The sequence below is a fragment of the Malaclemys terrapin genome, chromosome 1 (assembly GCF_027887155.1).
Source record: "Malaclemys terrapin pileata isolate rMalTer1 chromosome 1, rMalTer1.hap1, whole genome shotgun sequence".
In the NCBI taxonomy this organism is placed as follows: domain Eukaryota; kingdom Metazoa; phylum Chordata; order Testudines; family Emydidae; genus Malaclemys; species Malaclemys terrapin.
The window spans coordinates 234,097,355-234,122,968 of record NC_071505.1 but is presented as its reverse complement, the minus strand read 5'-3'; the positions used below and the strand labels follow the sequence as shown (position 1 = coordinate 234,122,968).

General features: G+C 43.5%; 1 protein-coding gene across 3 annotated transcripts in view; it reads right to left on the bottom strand.

Moving 5' to 3' along the window:
* Positions 1-25,614, bottom strand: part of TMEM131 (transmembrane protein 131) — a 178,019-nt gene that overhangs the window by 114,358 nt on the left and 38,047 nt on the right. For all 3 annotated transcript variants that reach the window (XM_054009260.1, XM_054009269.1, XM_054009278.1), the window contains exon 3: positions 11,368-11,408. In XM_054009260.1, the coding sequence (XP_053865235.1) occupies positions 11,368-11,408 (41 nt within the window). The remainder of the gene's footprint in view (positions 1-11,367; positions 11,409-25,614) is intronic.

The following is a 25,614-nucleotide window of genomic DNA, read 5'->3' as shown; positions in this document are numbered from 1 at the left end:
TTTTCAGATAATATTCCTTCAGAAAAAACAAACAAAAGGCACCATGCACTGCTAAAAAAAAAAAGACCCAATCTACAGATATGATTAACAGCAACACAGTATCACACTTTTAAAAAATGACTTGTATCTTCAAAAAAAAAAAAAAAAAAGAATTACCTTTCTCCCAACATGCTCAATATGCACTGTTGTGGTTTGCTAGAAAAAGAGAGCTTGTTTAAAATCTAATGTTCATTTATGTGACTATCTAGATCTAAAATCTGTACAAGTGACACACCAAGACCCCAATCCTCAAGATCCAATGGGGAAGGTTGTCATGTGGGCAGAAGCCAAAAATGGCTTAAGGGCCAAACTAATTTGGGTTTTATGGGGCTGTTGTGAAGGTAAGGAATTGCCAGAACTCAATGCTCCCCTGCCACACACACTACTCCAGGGAACTGGGAGACACTGACGTATAACCCAAGAAGCCCTCTCTTCTGTTAATATAGCTTTTGGACCCCTATGTGCTGCTAGAGCAGATTAAAGGCACTGAAGATGTGGGTCCTAAGGCGTCTGAATATTATGTGAAGATTCTAGACTTCACTGTATTCAGATCATGTCTAATATGACCAAGAGTAAATCTAAAAAAATAGTGTACCAGAATTGCTTCTTTAAATCGATATATCTATATAAATACAAGCAAGCCTTGTGCGCCAACATTAAGGGCTGACTTAAACCCCACAAAACACATACATTTACATTTAAAGAGTCTACTCTGGATTTAAATCTATTATGCCATTCTTCCTGGAATGGCAAAATAGGTCCATTACATTCAACTGCATGCAATAAGCAGTACAGAGTGAGTCAAGGATATGCTGAAGCTTTAAGAGTATCCTTTAATTTTATTGCTTTAAAAATATTTTAAAAAAATCAGACAGTACTAAATTTAATTTTACACATTTAGTTGCACTTTCATAAAGATGGTTCTTACATGCACACAAACATTCAGTTATTTCTGAAGGTTGTGACTTGACTCAAGAATTTTCATTGACAATTGTAGCACTAAACTGATAGAATTTTGTGTATTAAGGATTCCATACTTAATGGTTCACAAGATAACTGTTATTAAAACCATGACAGTGTAACTGTCAGCCCACAAACTCCCGCTGAAATTGTTGCCATACTAAAAACATATGGTACTAAAAGAAGCTAATGGCTTAGTTGAGTATATTTCTCAACACTGCATATGTAAAACATTACTACCACACATGCCCATTTAAACAGTCTGAGGTAATATTACACAATAAATGCCAAAAAAAAAAAATTAATTTTATTTTTAAAATTCAAGTGTACCCAACTAAATGCATTTTGTATAAATTGACATGCCAGGCAAGAATGTGTTTCAAGCTCAAATTCAAAGAGACTTTAAGAATTTAATTATGACAGGGTGCACTGTTCTACCTAATCCCTGGCAAGTGAGCAGTTAATGAAGCTCACACAGGTAATTCAAGCAGCCATTAAAAAAAAAAAAAAAAAGACTGCCTGGGAGACGGCTGCTCTCTGAACGCAGCGCTGAGAGTCTGAGGTAAGAAAACCTTGAGTGGAGGAATCTCGTCAACTTTTTCTGTAAACAAAATATGAAGTTCTCTGACTGGCTGACAGTGGTTTTTGTGCTGTACTGCTTTACGTTTACAGATGAGCGAAAGAAATGAGTAACTACTCCAGCCAGGATCAAGAGATCAGAATAATAGCAATAGCATAGCACTGAATGAACAAACCTTTATTTTTAATGCAGTGGTAGTTTTTTTTAATGAGTTTAGCTTGAAAAACTCTTCTCAATTGTTTACTAGGGTGGTGGAGAGAATGGAGTGGAGGAATGAGTTTGAACTGTGACTATCTGCAAAACTTTGAAGAAATTTTTCAGTTTCAGTAAATCTAGTCAAATTTAGGGTCTGGATCTTGATACTGAATACTCTCAAATCCCATTGTTTTCAATGGGCGTGAAAGCACCCATAACATCACAAGATTCTGGATCTTAGCAATTATCTCGGCCAAGGATATTTTCTTCTGTGAACATTATATACAGAAACTGATGAAATATACATGAAACTTGTGTTTAAATCTGTTGCATCAGTTGTTTTCTGCATCATCAAATTATTAGATTGGAATGAAAAGATTTATGTTATGCAGTGAGACAAGGTCAAAATAGATCGGTCTAATACAGTGGTTCTCTACCTTTTTGGGATAAGGACCCATTTGTAAACATTGATGGCCAGTTACGACCCAATAAATAACTTTAGTGCAAAAAAAAAATCTAGCTTACTAAATATTTCTTAACCACAATATAGAACACACATGTTTATGTAATAAGTATTTAAGTGCACTGTGTGTACCACAGCAGCAAGCTCCTGTCCCCTGGGGATGGCTGAGCATGGCTCCTCGCTCCAGATGTTATGTTGCAGTGCTGCTCAGTTTTGGCTGGCTGGTCAGACCAAATCTGTGAGAACGGCACTGGTATCTGATGAAGGGGATTGCAGCATCATTCACTCAAATTTGGGGGGCTAGCCCCCCCTTCCCCCAGCTGCCCCTTCATCATGATGCTGCCTCTGCCTGCAGGAGCTGTGAAGCCAGTGCTCTGGGCAGAGGCAGCACGCAGAGCTGCCCGACCATGCCTCCACCTAGCAGTTGAGGAGAGGGATGTCGCCACTTCCAGGGAGCCCCCAGGTAAATGTTGCCCAGAGCCCACCTCATGCCCCAACCCTCTGCCCCTTCCCACACCCAAACTCTTCTGCTGCTGCTGGGGGGAGGCGCAGAGCCAAGTAGGGAGCCTACCGGCCCTGCCAACCCTCTCTCCCCAACACCCAGGAAGCCCCTTCTCCCCCCCCCCCCCCACAAGTTTTAGTCACGGGTATCTTTAGTAAAAATCATGGACAGGTTATGGGCTGCGAATTTTTGTTTACTGCCAGTGACCAGTCTGTGATTTTTACTGAAAATACCCGTGACTAACACATAGCCTTAGTCATGACTGATGGGTTGAGAAACCTTGGTCTAATATAGACCCTTGGTAAAGAACGGCAAATTAAGGGCTTAAAGTAAAGTTATTTGATGGCTTTAACTTTACAGTACCAATGCAAATAATTGGCTTTTAAATTGAAATGCAGCATTCAAGTCTCTGCCCTAATACTGCACGAAGGAGCATGAAACGTTATTCAAATATACTTCCTGTTTTTTTGGCATAATTTCTAAAAGAAAATAATGCTTATTATTGCAGTTCTCAATATAGTGTCTAAAATGTGTAAGAGGAAGCATCAAGCAAGAATTCTGGCTGTGTCAGGGTAAGAACATTTCTGCATGCTGCTGGTTTGTCTTGTAATGCTGTCTCTTTGCCCTAAGCATATTTAAATTTACAAAGGAAGTCCTATTTAGTAATCTATTCATATCTAAAACATTTTGAAAGAACATTTTCAAATAAGAAGTTAAACGGGACACTTAAGATACACAAACAGTTAACTGAAATTTTCAAATCTGGATACTTGAATTTAGACACCTAAATCCATAGTTAGGTACCTAAGTGGTCAGAGCGCTAATATCTTCCACAGAAATCAAATAGGAGCTTTAGTAACTAGCCCTTTAAAGTCACACCACTCGGGTGCCTAAATATAAATTAAGATGCAGTTTAAGCACTCAGGTTAGAGTAATAGGACAAAATTTGTGATCTATTAAAAAAAGAAACCAGCATACAACATGTCTCTGGTGGGAAGTCAGAAGCCAACAACTCACTGTGTACACTTGTCCTACAAGTCACAGCTGGAGAACCCACCTAATACAGCATGTACCTCTGTTACTCAGACAGCATCAGCATGACCCACTCTAAACTGCAGTTGCTCTGTTTGCTTTCTACTATCTCAGTACTGATGTTAACAGCATGGTAGTTGTATTATCAAAAACAGTGCGCTGAAGCAAACCAGGAATGTGAATACTGGAATTTGAATTTTCATTATTAAGGACAATTTACAACTTTCAATTTTCATGAGATATGGACCTATTGGAAAGTTTGTGGAGCACTGTGTGAAAAGGAATCAGGATGGCTTCCTCAGTACTGCACACTAGTTAATGAATAGGGCTCCGTCTGTCACACAGGTTGCAGAAGTCATGGACTCCATTAGATAAAGGTCTATCAGGGATGGTCTAGACAGTATTTGGTCCTGCATGTGGGCAGGGGACTGGACTCCATGACCTCTCGAGGTCCCTTCCAGTCCTAGAATCTATGAATCTATGACTTTCCACAACCTCCGTGACTTCTGCGGCGGCCAGCGTGGCTGAACCCAGGAATGCCCAGGCAGCCAGCTGCACCGGCGGGTCTTGGGGCGACTGGTCCCGTGGGCAGCCAGCTGCACCGGCCACTGTAGGTGCGGCCCCAACAGTCACAGGTGCGGCTGGCCCCGGGGACCACCTGAGCAGCGGTCCTGGGGGTGGCCAGAGCAGCCGTTTCTCAGCAGCCCCCAGCAGCTGGTGCTGCCACACCTTCCCCCCCAGCAGCGGCTCCCTGGGGCACCCTCCACCACCAGCAGGGCCCTCCCCCAGCAAGGTTTAGTCAGGGGTATTTATAGTATAAGTCATGGATAGGTCATGGGCCATGAATTTTTGTTTATTGCCCGTAACCTGTCCATTACTTTTATTAAAAATACCTGTGATTTAAATCATAGCCTTATTAATGAATACTCAAGAGGCAAAAAATTGAGAAGAGGGGGTGTAAGGTCAAGACTGAAGTGCATTGGCAGTGCTGCTTGAGGAACTTGTGCACCACCTGTCCACAACTGTGCATTATATCCTTTACTTCCAATGCCTCTTAGCCCATTCTTAGGCTACATCTACACTACAGGGGGGAGTCGATTTAAGATATGCAAATTCAGCTACGTGAATAGCGTAGCTGAATTCGACGTATCGCAGCCGACTTACCCCGCTGTGAGGACGGCGGCAAAATCGACCTCTGCGGCTTCCTGTTGACGGCGCTTACTCCCACCTCCGCTGGTGCAGTAAGAGCGTCGATTCAGGGATCGATTGTCGCGTCCCGATGGGACGCGATAAATCGATCCCCGAGAGGTCGATTTCTACCCGCCGATTCAGGCGGGTAGTGTAGACCTAGCCTCAGGTTGTTTAAAAGGCATTAAAAACTGCATGCACACAAAAATTCATGCACCATTCTTTTCTTGCCACTATACCTCAGGATTTTTAGTAAAACTTTTGTCACAATGGTTACCACATAGGCAGCCAGCACTATCAGGATTCACACGCTAAAAACTGTAGAATAGGCTATTGCTGATTCTTTATGTGGTAAACATTTTCACAACCTTGCCATTAGTAATCAGCTCATTTGGTGACTTTAAGGCCCTTTTTAAAAAATACAAATAAATAAATAAATAAATACCAAATGGATTCCCCTCCATTGGGAAGTAAAGTAAATCCTGGAGAAGCAAACACTCCCAGTGGGGAACTAGCTGCATTTGGATGTGGGGGAGCTAACAGAGAATTGATTCAAATCATCCAGGTAGTTGCTTCCGAAGTTGTTTCTGCAGCACAGAGAAGCTTACTAAGTGTAGTGGGTTGTCCAGAGCCAGGACATGCGTGATGCTGGCATACCAGGAGCCAGCTCATGCCAAGGCCCAAGACCTCACTAAACACTGACAAATGCATAGCTGGAAACCAGTCTGGCTCACCTAGTATAGTTAGATATCAGTGTTATAAGAATGTGCTTAGATTTTATGGAATGCTTATAGAATGCTGCACGTATTAATCCTACTTATATCATCTGTATCCCATGGTATAAAGTTATACTGTGTGTTTGCACTTTAAACCTCTGTCAGTGTAACACACTAAACAGGAAAAGAAGCATTAATTAGGGTAAAGTGCTCATCCTGCACACAAGATGACCCACTGAAGGCAAAGAAGGCATTGTGTAGTGTCACAGGACAGAAACCTTGCTGATTGCATGCCTCACTCCCTCCAAGAGGAGGAGATCTGTGCATGAACTAATGCCATCAGCTTGGTTTCTGGGCTGAAGGGGCTAACAATCCATGGACAAGGAGAAACTGGGATCTGTATGCTGTCTGGACTCAGAGGCAAAGATTCCTAAACATAAGAGATGCCCATGCTGACTGGCATGGGTCTGCCCTACAGGACATATAGAACCGATTATAAAAGTTTCTATTATCTTTTAAAATCTAAAACTAACTTATTTGTGCATGTGTGTCTCCAGTTTTAACCTTGTAAATAATTATTTCTTTTCTTAATTAATAAATCTTTGGTTAGTTTATTACAGGATTGGCTACAAGCATTGTCTTTGGTTTGAGATCTGAATACAATTGAGTTGGGTTAAGTGGCTGGGTCTCTGGGACTGGGAGTAACCGAAATATTATTCTGATTTTTGGTGTAAAGTGACTGCCACATAGACTGGAATGCCCAAGGTGGGGGGGGGGGGGGGGGGGGGGGAGAAGACTCTCTGTTGTGACTCCATGGTAAGACTGTTTTAGTGCTTTAGGAGTTCACACTTGTTACTGAGTTGGTGAAATCTAACTATAGAACACACAACCAGTTTGGGTTTCTGCCCTGATTTTTGACAATCTGCACTGAGGTTGGCACTCAAGGCAGCGAGCCACTCCAGACAGCATAACACTATGAACGATTGCAGCACTGGAGAGCAACAAAGCTGTCAGGAATGAGTGTGACCAGCACCAGGTGGAGATTGCAGGGGCAGGGTGTGAAAGTGAGTCCCTTCTGACCCATGCTGCATGGGTATCTATAGGGGGAATTTGTTGGGATTCAGGGAACTTGCCCATTTTTCCTCTAGGGAGGAATTAAGGGAGAGAAGGGTGGTCATTTACCCCTCATTCCCTCACAAGAGGTCAGGAGAAATCAAACCGTACTATTTTAAGGACAACGGCTTGGTTTAACTATGACTGGGTGGAGGGTGGCGACAGAAACTGGAATCCGGTGGGACAGTCCATATCCTATGATATGATTAGAATGGATGACGCCACGAGGCTTGGGGGTTTTCCACACTGACAGTGGCCCATTCATTCCACAGCATGCCCGCCAGAGGCCTGAATCTTATGATGACATTTTAATGTAAGCACGTGTTTCGTAGCATCTGGAAATTTCAGCATGCTTGCAAAATATGCTTTGGGGCCTATACAGCCCGCAATTGCCACAGCAACTGGGGAAGGCTGCAGTGAGGAAACAGAATGTGGGATAAGTCAGGTGCTGCCTGAAGATCCCTGGGGGCAGGAGCAGGGTATAGGGACTAACATACAGGAAGGAGTGGGGGGCAAGCTGAATATGGGGGCTGGACAAGAGCACAATCTCTGGCTAAGATGGAGGTTGATAAGGATGCTCCTTTGGGATTACCCTAAACAAGACAGATAGGGCATTTTTGTGGGGGGGGGGGGGGGGGGAGGGTTACTGCAGGGTTTATCATCTCCTTTACCAGTGAAAGAAGTCATGTGATACCAAAAATCTGAAGTCCTTAATGGGAATGGATCCCACGTGGAAAGAAAAAGATTGCACAACAATTAAAGAATAGAGTAGCAGGGCCATTCAACCCTTTACATATATAGACAATGCGAACGTCTCCCCTAGGCTTGGTCCCTAAGACAGGTGATATTGCTTAATTCACCACCTATCAGAACGACGGAGTGGCTCAGTTAACGATGGAATAGATCAGGCCTTGTGTTCCATGCACTACTCCTCTGCTGAAAAGACTGTGTGCATGGTTAGGTATTGTGGCCCAGGGCCACTGATGGCCAAGTGTGATATTGTCTGCTTTTCAATTGCTGACGGTGCACCCTTCTGACTTTAACCTTTTGGATTTCTCTTTCAAAGGACAATTTGATAAAGCTACGCCCAGGGGATTGGGCAATATCCTGTTCAGCATTGGAGAAATTTAGTACAATGTTACCCTGGGCAGTGATGTGGGAAACTGGTTTATGGCAGGTAGTGCATTACTTAGATGACATTTTAATTGCAGGTACTAAGGAACCTTGGCACATGATGGCTGTCAGATCAGTGGTTCTGCGAACATTATGGAGCTATGAGAGAAGTTTTAATGATTTTGTGCTATTTCAGGAGCAGGAGGGCCTGGCACTGATATGACCCATTACATGGGAATGGGTGCTGCAGCACATGGTGTTAGCAACCAGCTTCATCAACCATCTCCACTTGCCTTGGTTCTTACATTTGTCAGTAACTGAATGGTTACCAAGGTTCTTGTCATGGGATTTTAGTTCGGAGGTTTCTAGCCAGGTAATCTTGACGCACCAACTCTAGACAGAATACATGTTGTCCCATCACTATTAATAATACTTAGGGATCTGGCGTGGATCCTAGAGCCAACATATCTCTGTGGACAAGAGATGGCCTTGTTCAAGAAGGCATTTCTGGTAGCGTTTTTTGGAGTTTTTAAGATATACGAAAAAGTACCTGGGTCCTGTAGGGATTCTTCTGGAAGGGTTTTGGATCTGAGGGCTATATGTTGGGAGGCATGATCAGTGATATTAATGTTGAGGAGGATGAAGATGGATCAAGGCGGGCAGGGTGAACCTATTATTCTACAGGAGGGTGAATCTGCCCTATGGTGGGTGTGAGGGCATACATAGTAATAAGGCCAGGGATGGACAGGTCCTCCTTGGTTCACATGACGAGAGTCCCCTCACAATATACTGGTTTGTTCAAGTTTTAAGATAAGGACTGATGAGGTTGAGGCTTCCGGCACGCGAATTTGGTTCCCACTCGTTCAGGATCAGGGCGGCACCAGCAGTGGTCCAGATGGGCCTCGGAGCTACAGCAATTCAGGCAATTGGGCACTGACATTCTGAAGCATACAGAACGTACATGAGATCCCAGGTGGAGAATCAATGTCAATTTTCCTTTGTATTTGCATTCCAGATGCTGGCAGATGGGCCAGGCAGATGGTGGTGTGGCTCTGCAGGCACACTATTGGTTACTGGGCACATAGGCATGCTTCCAAGTTGTCTGGAGATTCACAGCTGGGCCTCAGTGGTGAAGCAGTCCTGAGCTAGCATGGGAGGAGAGGCATGTTATGGGACCAGCTCCTGCTCTGCAGAGGATGCGAGGGCATACATTGTTCCCAGATTTGGAATGTGTAAAGGGGTGGACTTAATGCTCAGAGCTAAGAGGGACTTCAGGTGGATCCTGGAACTTCTTCTAGGAATAAAAATTATTTCATTGGACATGTTGCAATGCAGGGTGTGGTGGGAAGCAGTGAAGCCCCCTTGCATCAACAAGGCTAGGAGGGATGTGAACAGGGAGATGGCCAAATTCATACATGGCATTGGGAGAAGGGGGTATCAGTAATTTCTCATCTGGACATAGCACATGGGCACCAGAATAATTTAGGGGGGTACAGGGTCTACCTGCCAGATTTGGGAACTGACACGCTTTTGGTCAATACTAAAAAGGGCATTAGTAGATGTCTGGGAATCCGGCTAGGTATGGGAGGCAGCCAAGTTAATTGCTGGCGCTTCGTTGGGATGTCCAGTGCAGGTATTCCATAGGGAAGGGACAGGGTAATCAGATAAAATGGATTGGTAAAGGATTTAAATGAGATATTCCTTAAAGGAGAAGAAACAGTGGGGTTTGAGGCTTCTATGACTGGTATGGCTGGGAATCAATCCCCCCTTTATAATCATCTTAAATCCCCATTCGAGGGAGAGGATGGCGAGGTCCCAGCAGTGGGTTGGCTGTGGACCAGGGCGGGTAAAGGGGGAAAGCTGACAGCAGACCTACCCATAGGTATTTGTAAATGATTATGTAATTACCTGCACTGTACATTTTTATTTTCTGGGTTCTCCCTGAGATTTAGGAATAAATGTGACACCATGCAAGAGAAAAGTCCTATTACAGACACCCCATTTGTTCCCCAGACCAAACCAAAGTTTTCCTTGTAGCTTCAAAGATGCAACTTTTAAAATATAAAGATGGACAACACATGCATATAAGATTCTTTAAAAGAATAGAACTTGTGAGTCAGAACAATGCAATGCTACATCTCACAACCCAGATGTGTGGCAATTGCTATGGTAATTTTGTACAGCAAAATATATGTGAAGTTTTTATCAACACTATTTAAAACAAGATTATATCATGCACTTCCCCTTTTTGGAAGCTTTATAGAGTGTATTTAATACTGTGTGCACGGCCCTTTTCTGGATTTATATTGTCCACCATTCTAAAGTCAAATATACATATATAAAAAAGGATCATAAAGAAACAAAAGGCATAATACATGAAAAAAAATCCTACAAGTAATTCCCCAACCCCACCCAAAAAGTCCTACACTCCTTTTTTATTACTTCTTCAACCTTTTAAAGGATATCATTCTGGTTTTACTGGAAAAAAATCACCAAAAGTCAAAGATGGTTGGACTCTACTTTCTCAGCCTTTAATGGAAGGGGCAGTGGTGCTGAATCTTTACCACCACCTTTTTCCTCTTGAATGTTTCCCAAGAGTTAGATAAGTATTAAAATGTAACAGCTTGAATAAGCCACTTTTTGCAATTAATCACATTTCACTTGCTTTGATTCTCTGATGTCATAGTTATAAAAAGTTCTCAAGTAACCCATAGAGTCTTTAAACAGCAGGACAGATAAGAAGAAACTTCTAAAAAGTTTTTCAGGCTTTTAATCATACAACAGCAAAAAGGGGACTAAACCTCTTTTACCTGTTAGGTCACCTTTAACAGAACACACAATCTACAGGCAGAATCAGTCAAGCCCCATCTCTGCTGTGGAGGATTGTTCACTGATGTACATTCGTCTTTTGTTCAGTGTAGCTGCAAGAGTCCTAAGCTACTGGGCTTCCATCACTTTTATTCCCCAAGCTAAGAAATCTAATTGTTAAGACATTCGCCAAGATATTCAGCCTAAATTTTCCATTTTAATGAGACTATTATGAGGTGCTGCTCTTTTCTTCCTCTGTGAGTTACATACATGGGAATCTCCTAATGGCAGAGGTGTTCACTTACACAACAGAAAACTGACTGAACTGAATTGTTTTTCATGGGTAAGAAACGGTGTTCTTTCCTTCTCACTTGTTCCAAATACATGAAGGGAGATGCTCAATAACAGGAGGTTTACTACACATTACAATGTTTAGTATTTAAACATTAGCCAACTAAAATGTTTATCATTGACATATATAACAGACATGAAATTGGCCCAGATTGCTAAATGAAAGATTACAATATTTGGATTTAAGCCATCTTACTTCTAACAGTGACTTGCACAAAAACAGTCTATTTTTTTGACATCAAGAATCACAAATTCCCCAGTGGGGAATTTATTAAAAGCGAACATCTTATTCTGGAACACACCTTACCTTTTCTGTTGATATGAACTGAGGCCAATACTTGTGTCGGTCTGTAACAAGAAGAACGAACAGTTAAGGTTGCAATGCTTGATATCAAATATGTTTTCCATATTAAACAATACAATGCTAACAAGTAATTAGAACAGTCTTTTAAAAGACAAAGGCAAGTTCTGAGTCTGGGGCAGGAAGTCCAAGTCAGTATCTGCCAACTGTCTACCACCAAGGATATCAACAAATCAAGCAACTAACAAATACCAAAGCACCCTGCAAATCAGGAATCAAGCAGGCAGTAATGATTCCTGAAATCTTAGGAACATGGAAAATTAGGAGGTATGAAGCATTTCAGGAAGATTGAAAAGGGAGGAGGAAAAAAAACAATCAGAAAGGGCAATATTTTATGGGCCAGAAGGAGAGGAAAGTATGGCCCCTCTAACCTACCAAGAGCTAACGTGGGGGTAAGAAGGGCTTACAAAGGGCATTGTATAAATCAAACGAAAGTCAAACATAAGTTGCAGAAATTGAAAGAAACTTCAGTTAGCAAATAGGACTGAGCTTTAAGTTTCCAATACTATATCAGAAAACAAAGTTTAAAAAGCACATTTAACCACTAAAAGTAATATACTACAGATAACCCCCAAACAAAACTTGTTATGGAGTCCTTTTAAGGATACAGTCTCTGAAAAGCAAAAATATTCAGTATTAAGGAACTATGAATTTTTGCTTTACAAATCTCATGAATGCCGCCATTAAACCAGGATGTCAAGAGTACACAATAAAGAGTACTCTTTTCCCTTTTGTGTATCCATAGTAAAAAAAACACACCTTGACATTTTTGAAATCTTTTGGTTTTATAGGACTGCAATTGGTGCAAAAATGGCAAACTAGATCATATGCAAGTCAAGGATTTATTTGCAAATTCACTTGCTAGACCCTAGTACCAGCTAACAAGCTTTAAAAAACAACATACATACATCTTGAAGTATTACAGAGGCAACCTGCCTCCTAAAGTTAAATCAAATTGTGCTTTCCAGCAACAAGGAATCATACTGTAGTTTATTTTACTACACAGCATACTTTGGATTGATTGACAAATTGAACTACTACTTACTTTTCTGGCAAAAAATAACTACCTTTGTACTATACAGTTGTGGTCTATAGCTTGTAAGATTTATTCTCTGTCTTAAAACCAAATCAAACTAAACTCTGAGCTATGATGTCTGAAAGGCTCTAAGAATTGGTACACAGCTTACTCAGGCTTGTCTAGAAAATTTAATTGTTGCTGAAAGCCCAGATCCAATCTATCTTCCCCCTCCCCAGTAAGAGATGTCTAATCAAAGTGCTAACAGACAACACATTCAGATAAAAGCCTTGGCAACAGGTAAGCCCAGCAGAACATTTGTGGGTAGTCCTCTACCCCATTCTTCCAAGGCATAATTTGCATGGGTGACATCAGCTAGACCCATCCCCTTCCATAATGACCAGCAGGTGTTCTGCTGTTCCCTCGGGTCCTTTTCTTCCTCTACTCCTGAGGAAGCACATGCATAGCAACCCTTTTCTGTGACTGGCAGTACAGAGCTGTTGTGCTAGATATTCAACCCAACCACAAGTCCTCTATTGCACCCTGTCTGTAAGGAAGCAAAATTGACAACAGCTCAGAAAGCACTTTGCTTGTCCTAGAGATCTGGGCAATAGGAGAGTATCACTCCAAGTATTGTACAAGCTTGAGTCCATTAAACAGCACCATCAACATTATAATATCTTCTATTCAAAAGCTTTAACTAAGCATCACCTATGTCTGAGGAGTGTTAAAATTATCATCATCAATGGATGAACTGAAGTACAGAGATGCTGACTAGCCAACAGTCATACTGACCAACAGTCTGGGATAGAACCCAGAGAAGGAAGTTGCTCACCTTGTGCAATAACGATGGTTCTTTGAGATATAGGTCTCTATGGGTGCTCCACTCTGGGTTTATCTGCGCCCTCGCGCCTCTAATCAGAGAATTTAGGTAGCAGTGTCTGTTCTGCCCGCACATGAGCCCTCCTTCATGGCTATCTAGCACTGCATGGGCAAACCACCCTCGGTTCCCTCTCTACCGCAGAACCCCTCAAGAACTCCAAAGTAGAAGGGAGGAGGGACCCATAGGGACACATCTTGAAGAACCATTGTTACTGCACAAGGTGAGTAACTTCCTCTTTGAGTAGTGTCCCCATGGGTGATCCTCTGTAGATCACTTCACAGCAGTATCCCTCATGGAGGGCTGGGGCTTCAGAGTGCAGTTTATTATAGACGATAGTATTGTGTAGCCAAAGATGGCATCAGAGGCTGAGTCTGGAGTGATCATGTAGTGTTTCTCGAAAGTATGAGCAGAGGCCCAGGTCGCTGCCCTGCAGATTTCTGAGATGAGAACATCTTTAACAAACGCAACTGAGGTAAAAATGGATCTCATGGAGTACGTGCAGATTCCTGATTGGGGTAGCAGGTTACACTCATGGGAACAGTGGTTAATGCAACTGGAGACCAATTTGGAGAGTCTTTCAGCAGATATTGAAGAACCTTTCGGTGTTTCCATCAATGAAAGGAAGAGTTTAGGAGACTTCCTGAAGTCCTTAGTCCTGTCCACATAAAACACTCAGGATCTCCTAACATCAGTGTATGAAGTATTGCCTCCCTGTTGTCACAATGTGGTTTTGGGGAAAAAGTGGGGAGGTGAATGAACTGGTTCATAGGGAAGGACAAGATTATCTTGGGAAGGAATTTTGGGTGTTACCACAGGGTGATTTTGTCTTTAAAAAAGACCGTGAACAGTGGCTGCGCCATCTATGCCGCTATTTCCCCTATTCATTGTTTTGAGTCATGCCCTCAAGAAATGCTGCCTTCACGCACAGGCAGTGGTGCGGGAACAATTTTTATAGTGGGGGTGGTGAAGGCGGAATCCATGTATTTGGGTTGTTGTTACTACTTCAAGATGGGGGGCAGCACCACCCCCAGTTCAAGCACTTCTGTGCACAGGTGTAGGAGAGAACAAGTGGCTATAGGTTCAAAGGGTGGTCTAGCTAGGGTTTTCAGAACCAGATTGAGATCCCACATTGAAGTGGGTGGTCTAATGTGCAGGAAGACATTTCCCATGCCCTTGAAGAATGTGTGTGTTGGATGGGAAAATACTCAGCATCCGTCCACCCGATGGTGTAAGGCTGAATTATGGTTGTTAGATGTATTTTAAGTAAGCTAAGATAGAGACCAGTCCTTTTAAGGTCTAGAATATAGTATAGGAGCAAAAGGAGGTAGGAAGATATCAGAGCTATTTGTTTGGAATTGCACCAAATTTGGAATAATTTCCACTTCGTCGGGTAAGTGAGAGGAGTTGTCAATTTCCTAATGCACAGTAACACGTTTTTCACCTACTCAGAGCATTTTCTTTTTAAGTTTTGGAACTATGAAGGAGCCAAACTTAGAGCTGGAGGTTCTGAAGGTTGAGGTGAAGGATCCATCTGTCATTTTGGGAGAGCAGGTGATGAATGGACTGAAGACTAATTGGAGGACACACTGTCAGCTATCCAAAGTATGGGTACCACACTTGCCTCAGCCAAGAGGAGGCAATCAGTATGACGTTTGCTCTGTCTTTCTGTATCCTTAATAGCACCTTTGACATGAGAGGAAATGGAGGAAAGGTGTATAGCAGCTCCCTGCCCCATGGGAAAATGAGAACATCTCCTAGAGACTGTTTCCCCAGTCCGGCTCTGGAGCAGTAACAGACATTTCTTGTTGCAGTAAGTAGCAAACAGGTCTATGGTCAGGGCTCCCGATAGATTGAATATGCCATGAAGCACTGCTGGGTTCATCTCCCATTCGTGGTTGTATGAGGAATTCTGATGGCCTGTCTGCTGTCACCCCTGGCAGGTAAGCGGCTGAAATGAGTACATTGTGGCGGATGCACGAATTTCAAAGTTACAGTGCTTCCACGGAAAGGGAAGGTGATCTGGTACCCCTTTGGTGATTTATGTAAAACATGCACACTATATTGTCTGTCATGACTTTTGTGTGAGAAAGTGTGTACTGGCATTTCTGACAGCTCTTAATTCCAAAAGATTGATATGGAGTACCAATTCTGTGGGAGCCCACTTTCCCTGGACTTGCAGTTGTTTAGGTGGGCTCCCCAGCCTATTAGAGAGGCATCTGTTAGAATCGGCGTTGGTTGTGTGAACGGGATGCCTGCACGGATGTTGGATGGTTCTCTCCACCAGTGCAGGGAGCATTTGACCCTGGAGGGCATCAACAGCAGCTTGTTTAGCCTGTCCTTGTTCGGAGAGTAGGCAGATTTGAGGCATATCTGTAAACATCTCATGTCAAAAGTGCGTGTGGGATCACAAAGAAGCTAGAGGCAATTCTTGGCTGGTGTTGATGGGCTGAGACTGAGACTCATCAGGGTGTTGAATCTGTGCAGCAAAAGGACAGCTCTCTCTTACATTCCACCAAGTTAAGCCCCAATAAACTCCAGACGTTGTACGGAGATCAAGGTTGGTTTCTGTTTATTGAGATGTAGGCCCAGTTGCACAAATATGTGCATGGTCCTCTGGGTGGCTTGCAAGGCAACTTCGAAAGAATGAACCTTGAGAAGGCAGTCGTTATTTACCCATACCTGGACAATGCCTAATGTTTATAGATGTCACTATGACGGAGAGGACCTGGGAGAATATCCTGGGTGTGGACAAGGCCAAATGGGAGCATTCTGTATTGACAATGGTCCCGCCCAAAGGTAAATCGGTGGACTCTCCCATGGGATGGTCACACTGAAATGTGGGAGTAGACATCTTGTAGGCTGAGGGCCAAGAACCAATCTCTTTGCTCCAGAGATGGAATAATGACTGCTAGTGTAACCATCTTGAACTTCTGTGCCTTCACATATCTGTTTAGTGCCCTTACATCTAGTATGGATCTCCAACCTCTCTTTCTCTTGGGGATCAGGAAATATCTGGAATAAAACCCCATGCCTTTGAGGTGAGTAGGGACTAGTACCATGGCCCCTAGGCATAACTCATGATCTATTTCCTGACTTAATAGTCTCTCATGAGAAGGGAGGGATGTGAAGTGGATCAAAGTAACCCTTGGAGATAATCTCCAAGACCAACCTGTCATAGAATCATAGAATATCAGGGTTGGAAGGGACCTCAGGAGGTCATCTAGTCCAACCCCCTGCTCAAAGCAGGACCAATCCCCAGCTAAATCATCCCAGACAGGGCTCTGTCAAGTCTGACCTTAAAAACCTCTAAGGAAGGAGATTCCACCACCTCCTTAGGTAACCCATTCCAGTGCTTCACCACCCTCCTAGTGAAAAAGTTTTCCCTAATATCCATCCTAAACCTCCCCCACTGCAACTTGAGACCATTACTCCACGTTCTGTCACCTGGTTCCACTGAGAACAGCCTAGCTCCATCCTCTTTGGAACCCTGTTTCAGGTAGTTGAAAGCAGCTATCAAATCCCCCCTCATTCATCTCTTCTGCAGACTAAATAATCCCAGTTCCCTCAGTCTCTCCTCATAAGTCATGTGCCCCAGCCCCCCTAATCATTTTTGTTGCCTTCCACTGGACTCTTTCCAATTTTTCCACATCCTTCTTGTAGTGTGGGGCCCAAAACTGGACACAGTACTCCAGATGAAGCCTCACCAATGCCGAATAGAGGGGAATGATCACGTCCCTCAATCTGCTGGCAATGCTCCTACTTATACAGCCCAAAATGCCGTTAGCCTTCTTGGCAGCAAGGACACACTGTTGACTCATATCCAGCTTCTCGTACCCTGTAACCCCTAGGTCCTTTTCTGCAGAACTGCTGCCTAGCCACTCAGTCCCTAGTCTCTAGCAGTGCATGGGATTCTTCTGTCCTAAATGCAGGACTCTGCACTTGTCTTTCTTGAACCTCAGATTTATTTTGGCCCAATCCTCTAATTTGTCTAGGTCCTTCTGTATCTTATCCTTACCATCCAGCGTATCTACCACTCCTACCAGTTTAGTATCATCTGCAAACTTGCTGAGGGTGCAGTCCACGCCATCCTACAAATCATTAATGAAGATCTTGAACAAAACCGGCCCCAGGACCGACCCTTGGGGAACTCCACTTGATACCAGCTGCCAACTAGACATGGAGCCATTGATCACTAACCGTTGAGCCCGATGATCTAGCCAGCTTTCTATCCACCTTATAGTCCATTCATCCAGCCCACGCTTCTTTAACTTGCTGGCAAGAATACTGTGGGAGACCGTATCGAAAGCTTTGCTAAAGTCAAGGAATAACACGTCCACTGTTTTTCCCTCATCCACAGACCCAGTTATCTCATCATAGAAGGCAATTAGGTTAGTCAGGCATGACTTGCCCTTGGTGAATCCATGCTGACTGTTTCTGATCAATTTCCTCTCCTCAAAGTGCTTCAGAATTGATTCCTCGAGGACCTGCTCCATGATTTTTCCAGGGACTTAGGTGAGACTGACTGGTCTGTGATTCCCCAGATCTTCCTCCTTCCCTTTTTTAAAGATGGGCACTATATTAGCCTTTTTTCAGTTATCCAGGACCTCCCCCGATCGCCATGACTTTTCAAAGATAATGGCCAATGGCTCTGCAATCACATCTGCTAACTCCTTTAGCACCTTCGGATTCAGTGCATCTGGCCCCATGGACTGTGCTCGTCCAGCTTTTCTAAATAGTCCTGAACCACTTCTTTCTCCACAGAGGGCTGGTCTCCTCCTCCCCATACTGTGCTGCCCAGTGCAGTACTCTGGGAGCTGACTTTGCTCGTGAAAACAGAGGCAAAAAAAGCATTGAGTACATTAGCTTTTTCCACATCCTCTGTCACTAGGTTGCCTCCCTCACTCAATAAGGGAGGAACACTTTCCTTGACTTCCTTCTTGTTGCTCACATACCTGAAGAAACCCTTCTTGTTACTCTTAACATCCCTTGCTAGCTGCAACTCCAAGTGTTATTTGGCCTTCCTGATTTCACTCCTGCATGCCTGAACAATAATGCCTGTCAGATGTTCTCCCAACTCCTGTGGGAGAGAGTCAGGCTACTTCTGAAGGGATGTGGAAAGTCCGTACATAGCAGCTATTGTTGTTGCAAGGAGTGGTTGCTTGGGGTCTTTCACCACAGATAGGGGAATCTGCAGAGCATCAGCCACCCTCTTACTGAGATCTTGGAAAAGCTTAAAATCATCAGCTAATAGTGGAAGAGGGGGCATCACCACCTTATCTGGTGAGGAGGAAGAAAGGTTCATTGGTTGAGTAGTTTCCACCTCTAGTCTGGCCTCCTGCGCCTCAAAAATTTCTTTCTGGGGCTCTAAATACAGAGGCCATAGGGTACTGCGTAGTGGGGTCTACAGTTCCTCCACAATCACAAGGTCCCTGGAGAAACTGAACTTGTGCAATTCCATTGTTGCAATCAGTACCATCAGGGATTGCCGGTGCTGACTCATCAGTACTGATGATCTTTTATGGGAGGTGCATTATGACAAGGGCTGCTTTGAAGCACTTGTTACCAAGGACCTTTCTGTCAGTACCAATTTTGTAGAGATGGTACAGTCTCTATTCTTAACTTCAGCAGGCCGTGCAGCCACTTCAGAGGCTTTGCTCCTCAGGTCTTTAGGCATTACAGCAGAGATTGTACCCAGTGGTCCCTATGTTTTCTGGGTACCGTGTTTCGGAGCCATTGGTGCACAGGTGACCGAATGCGTCAGGGATCTCCTCTGGCTGCTCAAGAGCTCAGTTTGAGGGCTTGCCGCCCTTTTTCTAGGTTTTTGCACGGGGGAAATCAGCTGACTTCCTCCGCAATTCTCCCCCTCTGGAGGTTGAGGGCTCCAGGGACAATCATTGACCTGGAGAATACTCAGAACCGGGGGTCAGACACCAGTCTAAGGTTGGTGTGATAGGGTGGACTAGGCTCAGAGGCTCCCCTGCTGGAGGCCTCAGGGTCCAGCCACACCCGTCCCAGGAAAGAAACAGTGGAGCTAAGTCATCCGAGCAGCCTAGAAAGACTGTGAAGGGCTAGGCAATCAGAGAGGCTGCAGGGAGCACCCAATAAAGGCCCAGGAGGGCCATATAAAAAGAAGCTACAGAGCCAGACAGTTCCTTGCTGATGCTAACGGAGTGCAGATAGTGCTCTTGGCTGGCCAAAGGTAACTGCAGCACCACAGACTCAGTGCTGGCAGGGAACAGGGGAGCAAGGAAGAGCTCCTGGCTCGCTGATGGGCCTAAACATAGAAGAGCCCTTAGGTAAGGGTGAAACATCAGCGAAGGCTGGAACCACAGGGAAGTGGCCCAGGAAACTGAAAGCAGTTTTGCTAAAGGGACTCAGTGGCACATGGCTGCTATTTTTAGTGTCCAGGGGCTTGGACCCGGAGCAGTGGGCGGGCCCGGGTCCCCCCATAGGCCACTAGGCAAGTGGCCTACAGTCAGACAGCGATAAACCCCCGGAAGGGGAACTGAACTGGTCCAGCTGGAGAGTTGGGGCCAGAACAGACCAAGAGGGCAAAACCATTGCCTCCAGAGAGGAAGACCGAAGTGTATGGCCTAATACCAGGGCCAGGACTGTTTAAAGACCACAGACATACCTGACCAGAAAGGGCGCTCGCAAGAGGTGGGTGCCATGCCATTACAGACATCCTCCATTAGGAGTTTCAGCTCTAGCTCCTGGTTCTTTCCAAATCTAGCCTTCAGTTGTTGGCAGAAGGTGCACTTCTGCAGAATGTATGCTTCTCCGAGGCAGCCAGAGTGAGTCTGTCCATCAAGGAGAGGCACCTTTTGAATCCAGGGGAACCAGGCATGCCCCTATAGGGGCAATTCCACACACACACACACACACACACACACACACACACACAAAAGGCAGGAAAAAGTGTTGAAACAAGGTTTTGTTTTTTTAGAATTGAAGAACAGAAGCTCTAGACCAGTGGCTCTCAACCCACAGCCCAATCAGCACACAGCTAGAGCAGTGGTTCTCAACTAGGGGTATGAATACCCCTCGGGGTACTCAGAGGTCTTCAAGGCGGTACATCAACTCATCTAGATATTTTCCTAGTTTTACAACAGGTTACATAAAAAGCATGAGTGAAGTCAGCATAAACTAAAGTTGCATATAATGACTTGTTTATACTGCTCTAGATACTATACACTGAAATACAAGTATAATATTTACATTCCAATTTATTTTACAATTATATGGTAAAAATGAGAAAGTACGCAATTTTTCAATAACTGTGTGCTGCGAGACTTCTGTATTTTTATGTCTGATTGTGTAAACAAGTGGTTTTTAAACTGAGGTGAAACTTGGGGGTACAAGACAAATCAGACTCTTGAAAGGGGTACAGTAATTTGGAAAGGTTGAGAGCCACTGCTTTAGAGTTACTACAAAAGGATTAGAGGGTCCTGTGGCACCTTTGAGACTAACAGAAGTACTGGGAGCATAAGCTTTCGTGGGTAAGAACCGCATCTGAAGAAGTGAGGTTCTTACCCACGAAAGCTTATGCTCCCAGTACTTCTGTTAGTCTCAAAGGTGCCACAGGACCCTCTGTTGCTTTTTACAGATTCAGACTAACACAGCTACCCCTCTGATACAAAAGGATTGGAAACTCTAAGAAGAACTATAAACTAAACACTATCAAGTATAAAGAGAGGTAAGTAAGTAAACTGCTCTGTCTCAGGCCAAGGGAGGTTGAGAAGAAATGGAGGGTGGTTCACCTGCGCAACGAGAGATAGCCTCGAGGTAGACCATAAGAGGGAGAGTGCCTGTGCAGGTAGAATGGACACTGCTTACCTAAATTCTCTGATTAAAGGTGCAGGGACATAGATACATCTAAAGTAAAGCACCCATAGGGACACTACTAAAAGAAGAATCTTCACTTTCAATCCCTTGTTCTGATCACTAGATGATACTGCCTCTGAACTGAGTCATATGATGGCTTGGTAAAAACTTGACAAAACCTCTCAATAATGCCACTGGATGATTATTTCTGGCAGGTTTAGGTCCAGTAACAAGACTGCTGAGAAAGACTTACCCAAAGCTATCCCATCCTTGCCAATCAGCTCTAGCTGTCACATAACTAATAGGAGCAAGTTTTATGATGCCTTTATTCTTCAGCAGATAATATAATCTTAAGTGAGCCAATTTCCAAACTTAAACAAGACACCTGATGTCAGTCTTGAACCAAGATCTTTGCAAACGCTGGCTAGAATTAAACTTCTGAACATAGAGGAATAAATGGAAATGTTCCTTCAACTTATTTGAACTACTGAATAATAAGTACTTCTGCAGCTACCGCCATAAGTTATGAAGTTATGTCTTTTACTCCACTTGTGATTAAATGTCTCTCTCTCTCTATATATATATATATATATATACATACACATACACATACACACACCTTATGCTTTAAAACTAAATTTAAAAGATTATGATGCTTCATACATGAAGACGGATCATAAACTTTGTATATCACTGAACAGAACACTCAATGTATTAACATTGTAAATTCTCAGATTCTCAATGTATTAAAATTGTAAACAGGAAGCAAAAACAAAGATCACTAAGAGATTGACATTTATACAGAAAAGTATTTTTACTTATTTCACTGCCTGGGTTAAATGTAATACATGTGAAATGAGACTCAAATCTCAATGATTCTTTTGAAATCAAGGTGAACTAGGGTAAAATGACACCAAGGCAACGTGAACAGCTCATGAGCATAACTAAATCATTGCACAACTAAAGCAAATGCAAAACTGATGTGGCAGCTAATTGGGATTTCATAAAACTGATTAGTAATCTGCATAGTCCTGCAAAATCCATAATATATACAGATGCATAAAAGACAAGGGCTTTTGTGGGTGTTCTGTGTTGGAGCTTGGCATGCTCTTTTTCTTGTCTGACTTGGTCCACCTCTCCACCAGCTGTCAGCATGACTGCCAAGAACTAAAACTACGTATCAGTTATTCCTTCCCAATCCACGCTTTAAAGGGAAGGCAGTGCTGAGTTGAAAGTAATATTGTTCCCTATCACACACACTTTTACTGTATATACAAAATATATCCCCTCTTTCCTGAAAGAGATTCATCAATGAGAATGTATCATTAGCATAAAAAACTTAAAGAAAAAATTTGTCAAATCTCACCTACACAGGAGGAAAGGTAATCATAAAATGCAGTTACAATGGCACAGTTAGCACTGTCCAAGATGAAGTTTGCACCTGGTCAAGGTTAAAAATAATGAGATGTATGCAAGTTTCTCTAAGTTGCACAGTAAATGAATGCCATTTAGCAAACCTGACCATGTCATTTCTGGACACAGATCTCTTCTTTCACTTAGAAATAAAAGGTTCCTTTTGGTCAGTCTTCTGTGGCAGTATTTTTATTGTAACATCCACCTCATGATATGCATTTTTGCACAAACTAATATTAACTGCTTGTCAATTAATGGGACACTGGTTTCCTCCAAGAAAGTCTGCCTTTTGAGCTAACCATCTAGAAAATACAAAAAGTTTTACTCCACAATAGTTTTAGTTGTGAACAATTCCAAGATGTGTTCATCTTTACTTTTAGCAGCTATGCCTCCCAAACAAAAAGGTAATTTAGTGGGAAATGAATTCTTAAGTCTAGGTGAAATGAGGGAAAAATTGTTAATCTTATAAAGATAAACCAAGTGGGGTCTGGTTGTAATGGTCGCTGACTTAATGAATGGACACTGGAAGCTGTTAAACATTAGAGCTGGCATTTTATGTCTAATAAAGCTTGAGATACTATCTTTTAAGAGAGAATGTTATTGCTTCAGAATGCTAGAAACTAAATTTGCAATTAAGTTTCTAATGTCAATCATAAATCAGCCCCATGCCTCTGCCCATCATCCACCTTCAAGCTAGAGACTTTCACCAGTTGCCATACCACATTTAAATGTACTCTCGTACATATATTACTCCTGGGGGAATTTTGCGCCACTGTGCATGCACATAATTAATGTGCCATGCATATTTTTTTTCTCCGCAGAAAATAACTTCTGCTGGAAAGTTGCTGCAGTTATGCATTTTGCCCACCAGAGGGCACTGTGGCACTAGAACAGAGCCGCCAATCCCCAGCCAGCCCCAGCTACCATAGGGAAGAGAAAGGGGCTGCAGTGCCTTCTTCACAGCACCTGTCGGGCCAGGTCAGGAGAGAGGGGATATGGGGAGACAACATGGGGCTGCTGGGGGGGGGGGGGGTGTCACAGATAGGGGCTTATAAGGGCTAGTGGTGGAGGACAGACTGAGGCAGGGGCTGAATGGGAGTGGAGGCACAGGGCCACAGTGGGGAGGGAGGTGGTGGGCCACAGGGGGACAGGGGAGAGGGTACAGGGCCAGATGGGTAAATAGGGATGGCTGAGTGGAGGCACAGAGACACTTGGGGAAAGGTCTGGCTAAGGGGGTGCAGGGATACATGGGGACAGGGGCAGATGTACCTGACTGAATTGGAGAGGCTAGGGGGTCAGCCAGGGTTGCATGGTGGAAGCTCCCTAACAATCCCTTCCCACCTCCATGCCAAAATAAAATCTGTTCCATACTTTTTCCACCCATACTCAACAACCCTCCAAGTTCACACCCAGGCTCCTCCCCAGCAATTACTTCCCTCTCCCTCAGATCCTTCATTACCCCTGACTCCACCAAGCCTTTGCACTGCTTCTGAGGGGTGTAGGGAATATGGTTCTGTATTGTAGTTAAAATTAATTATTAAATACAAAACTGAGTAATATGCCTAGTAAGGAATCTATTGGTCAAAAACATCTCCTGAATCTTTTTTGTTGTCAGTATTGTTACAGCCATACTTACTGACACGTATTTTGAAATAAATAACCAAAAATAATTGGAACTGGTGTGATTATATTGTTTTATTTTGACAAATAAAATATGCAGAATTTTAAAATATTGTGCACATAATTTTTGGCACAGAATTCCCCAAAAAGAGTAATACATGAATTGCAGCAACATGAACTTTAGTTGTACTTAATCTAAATCCACCCTTTCACCCTATATAGGTACAGGTGGTCAGGTGAACTCCAACGAAGGCTAAGAATCAGGCCCAATGCTGGAGAGGGCCATCAGCAATATGCAGGACCCAGATTGAAGGGAAGAGGAGCAGGTGAAGCACCATCTTATATCATAACTGAAAGTGACCTAATTAGGGGTGGGGCAAGTAAGAGTTAGCAGTGACATGTTGGTGGCACTAGGAAGCTGCCAAGCAGGGCCTAGATGTATACTTGTTCCCCTATCTCTTCTTTGAGGTAAACTGGAGCATACAATATGGAGGTGAATAAGTAGTCAGATCTCAAGCTGTAAAATGTTAGTCTCTGGCTCATAGTGGGACTGTGGACTGGAAGAAGAAAGATCGGCAAAGTAAGGAGGTATCTGGCCTAAAACTAACAAGTGGTTGGAATACAGCGTAGAATTAAGGTTGGTGTTGGAACCATACCTGCAAGTCTCCAGAGTTCCTGGCTTTATATCTAGTCATGTAGCACTGTAGTGTGTCGATGTAGGAAGAATCTACAAGGGGATTTTCTGTTAATGCACTTAATCCACCTCTGTGAAGCTGTGTCAGAGAGCATGCTTTAAGAGCAGGCTCCAAGCAAACAGAGCCACTTCATTATCAAAAACTTTAGGCATTAGTTGGAGGAGTAGGGGAAGGAGACAAGAGTCTTTGGCTTCTCCAAGGACACTGACCAAAACCCAGGCACTCAATGGTGAGGACATGAAGAGGTAATTGCATTCAAATGTTTGTTATTTTGCATAGATCTGTATCTCCTGTACTAAGAGTAAAACGTGCATGTGTTTAAGAAGATCCTGTGCAAAGTCTGTGTTCCTTTACTTTACCTGCCATATGTCCCTGAAGACGGAAACTATAGAGGGGATTCTGGGGGAGCATACCTAAGTGATTCAGGAAGTCGGGGAGGTTTAACACTGGTTTTAGGACCTAAGGCAGTTGGACTGTGGAGTCTCACATCCCAAGGAGTCTGCACTTAGGAGTGTACCCTACACAAGACACTGCCTGGACTCTGCCCTGATCCAGCAGTCTTGGATGCATGTGGGATCTAAAGGTTATGTCCAATTAACACAATCTGGTGACTGTCCCCCAAGAGGGACTCAGCCAATACTATAACACCTTGGTCAGAACCAAGCCTCATAAGGGGTTGGAATCATAAATTTGTTGGACTATCCTGTTCCCACTGGCTGATAAGCTAGTAGAAAAGGATGGAG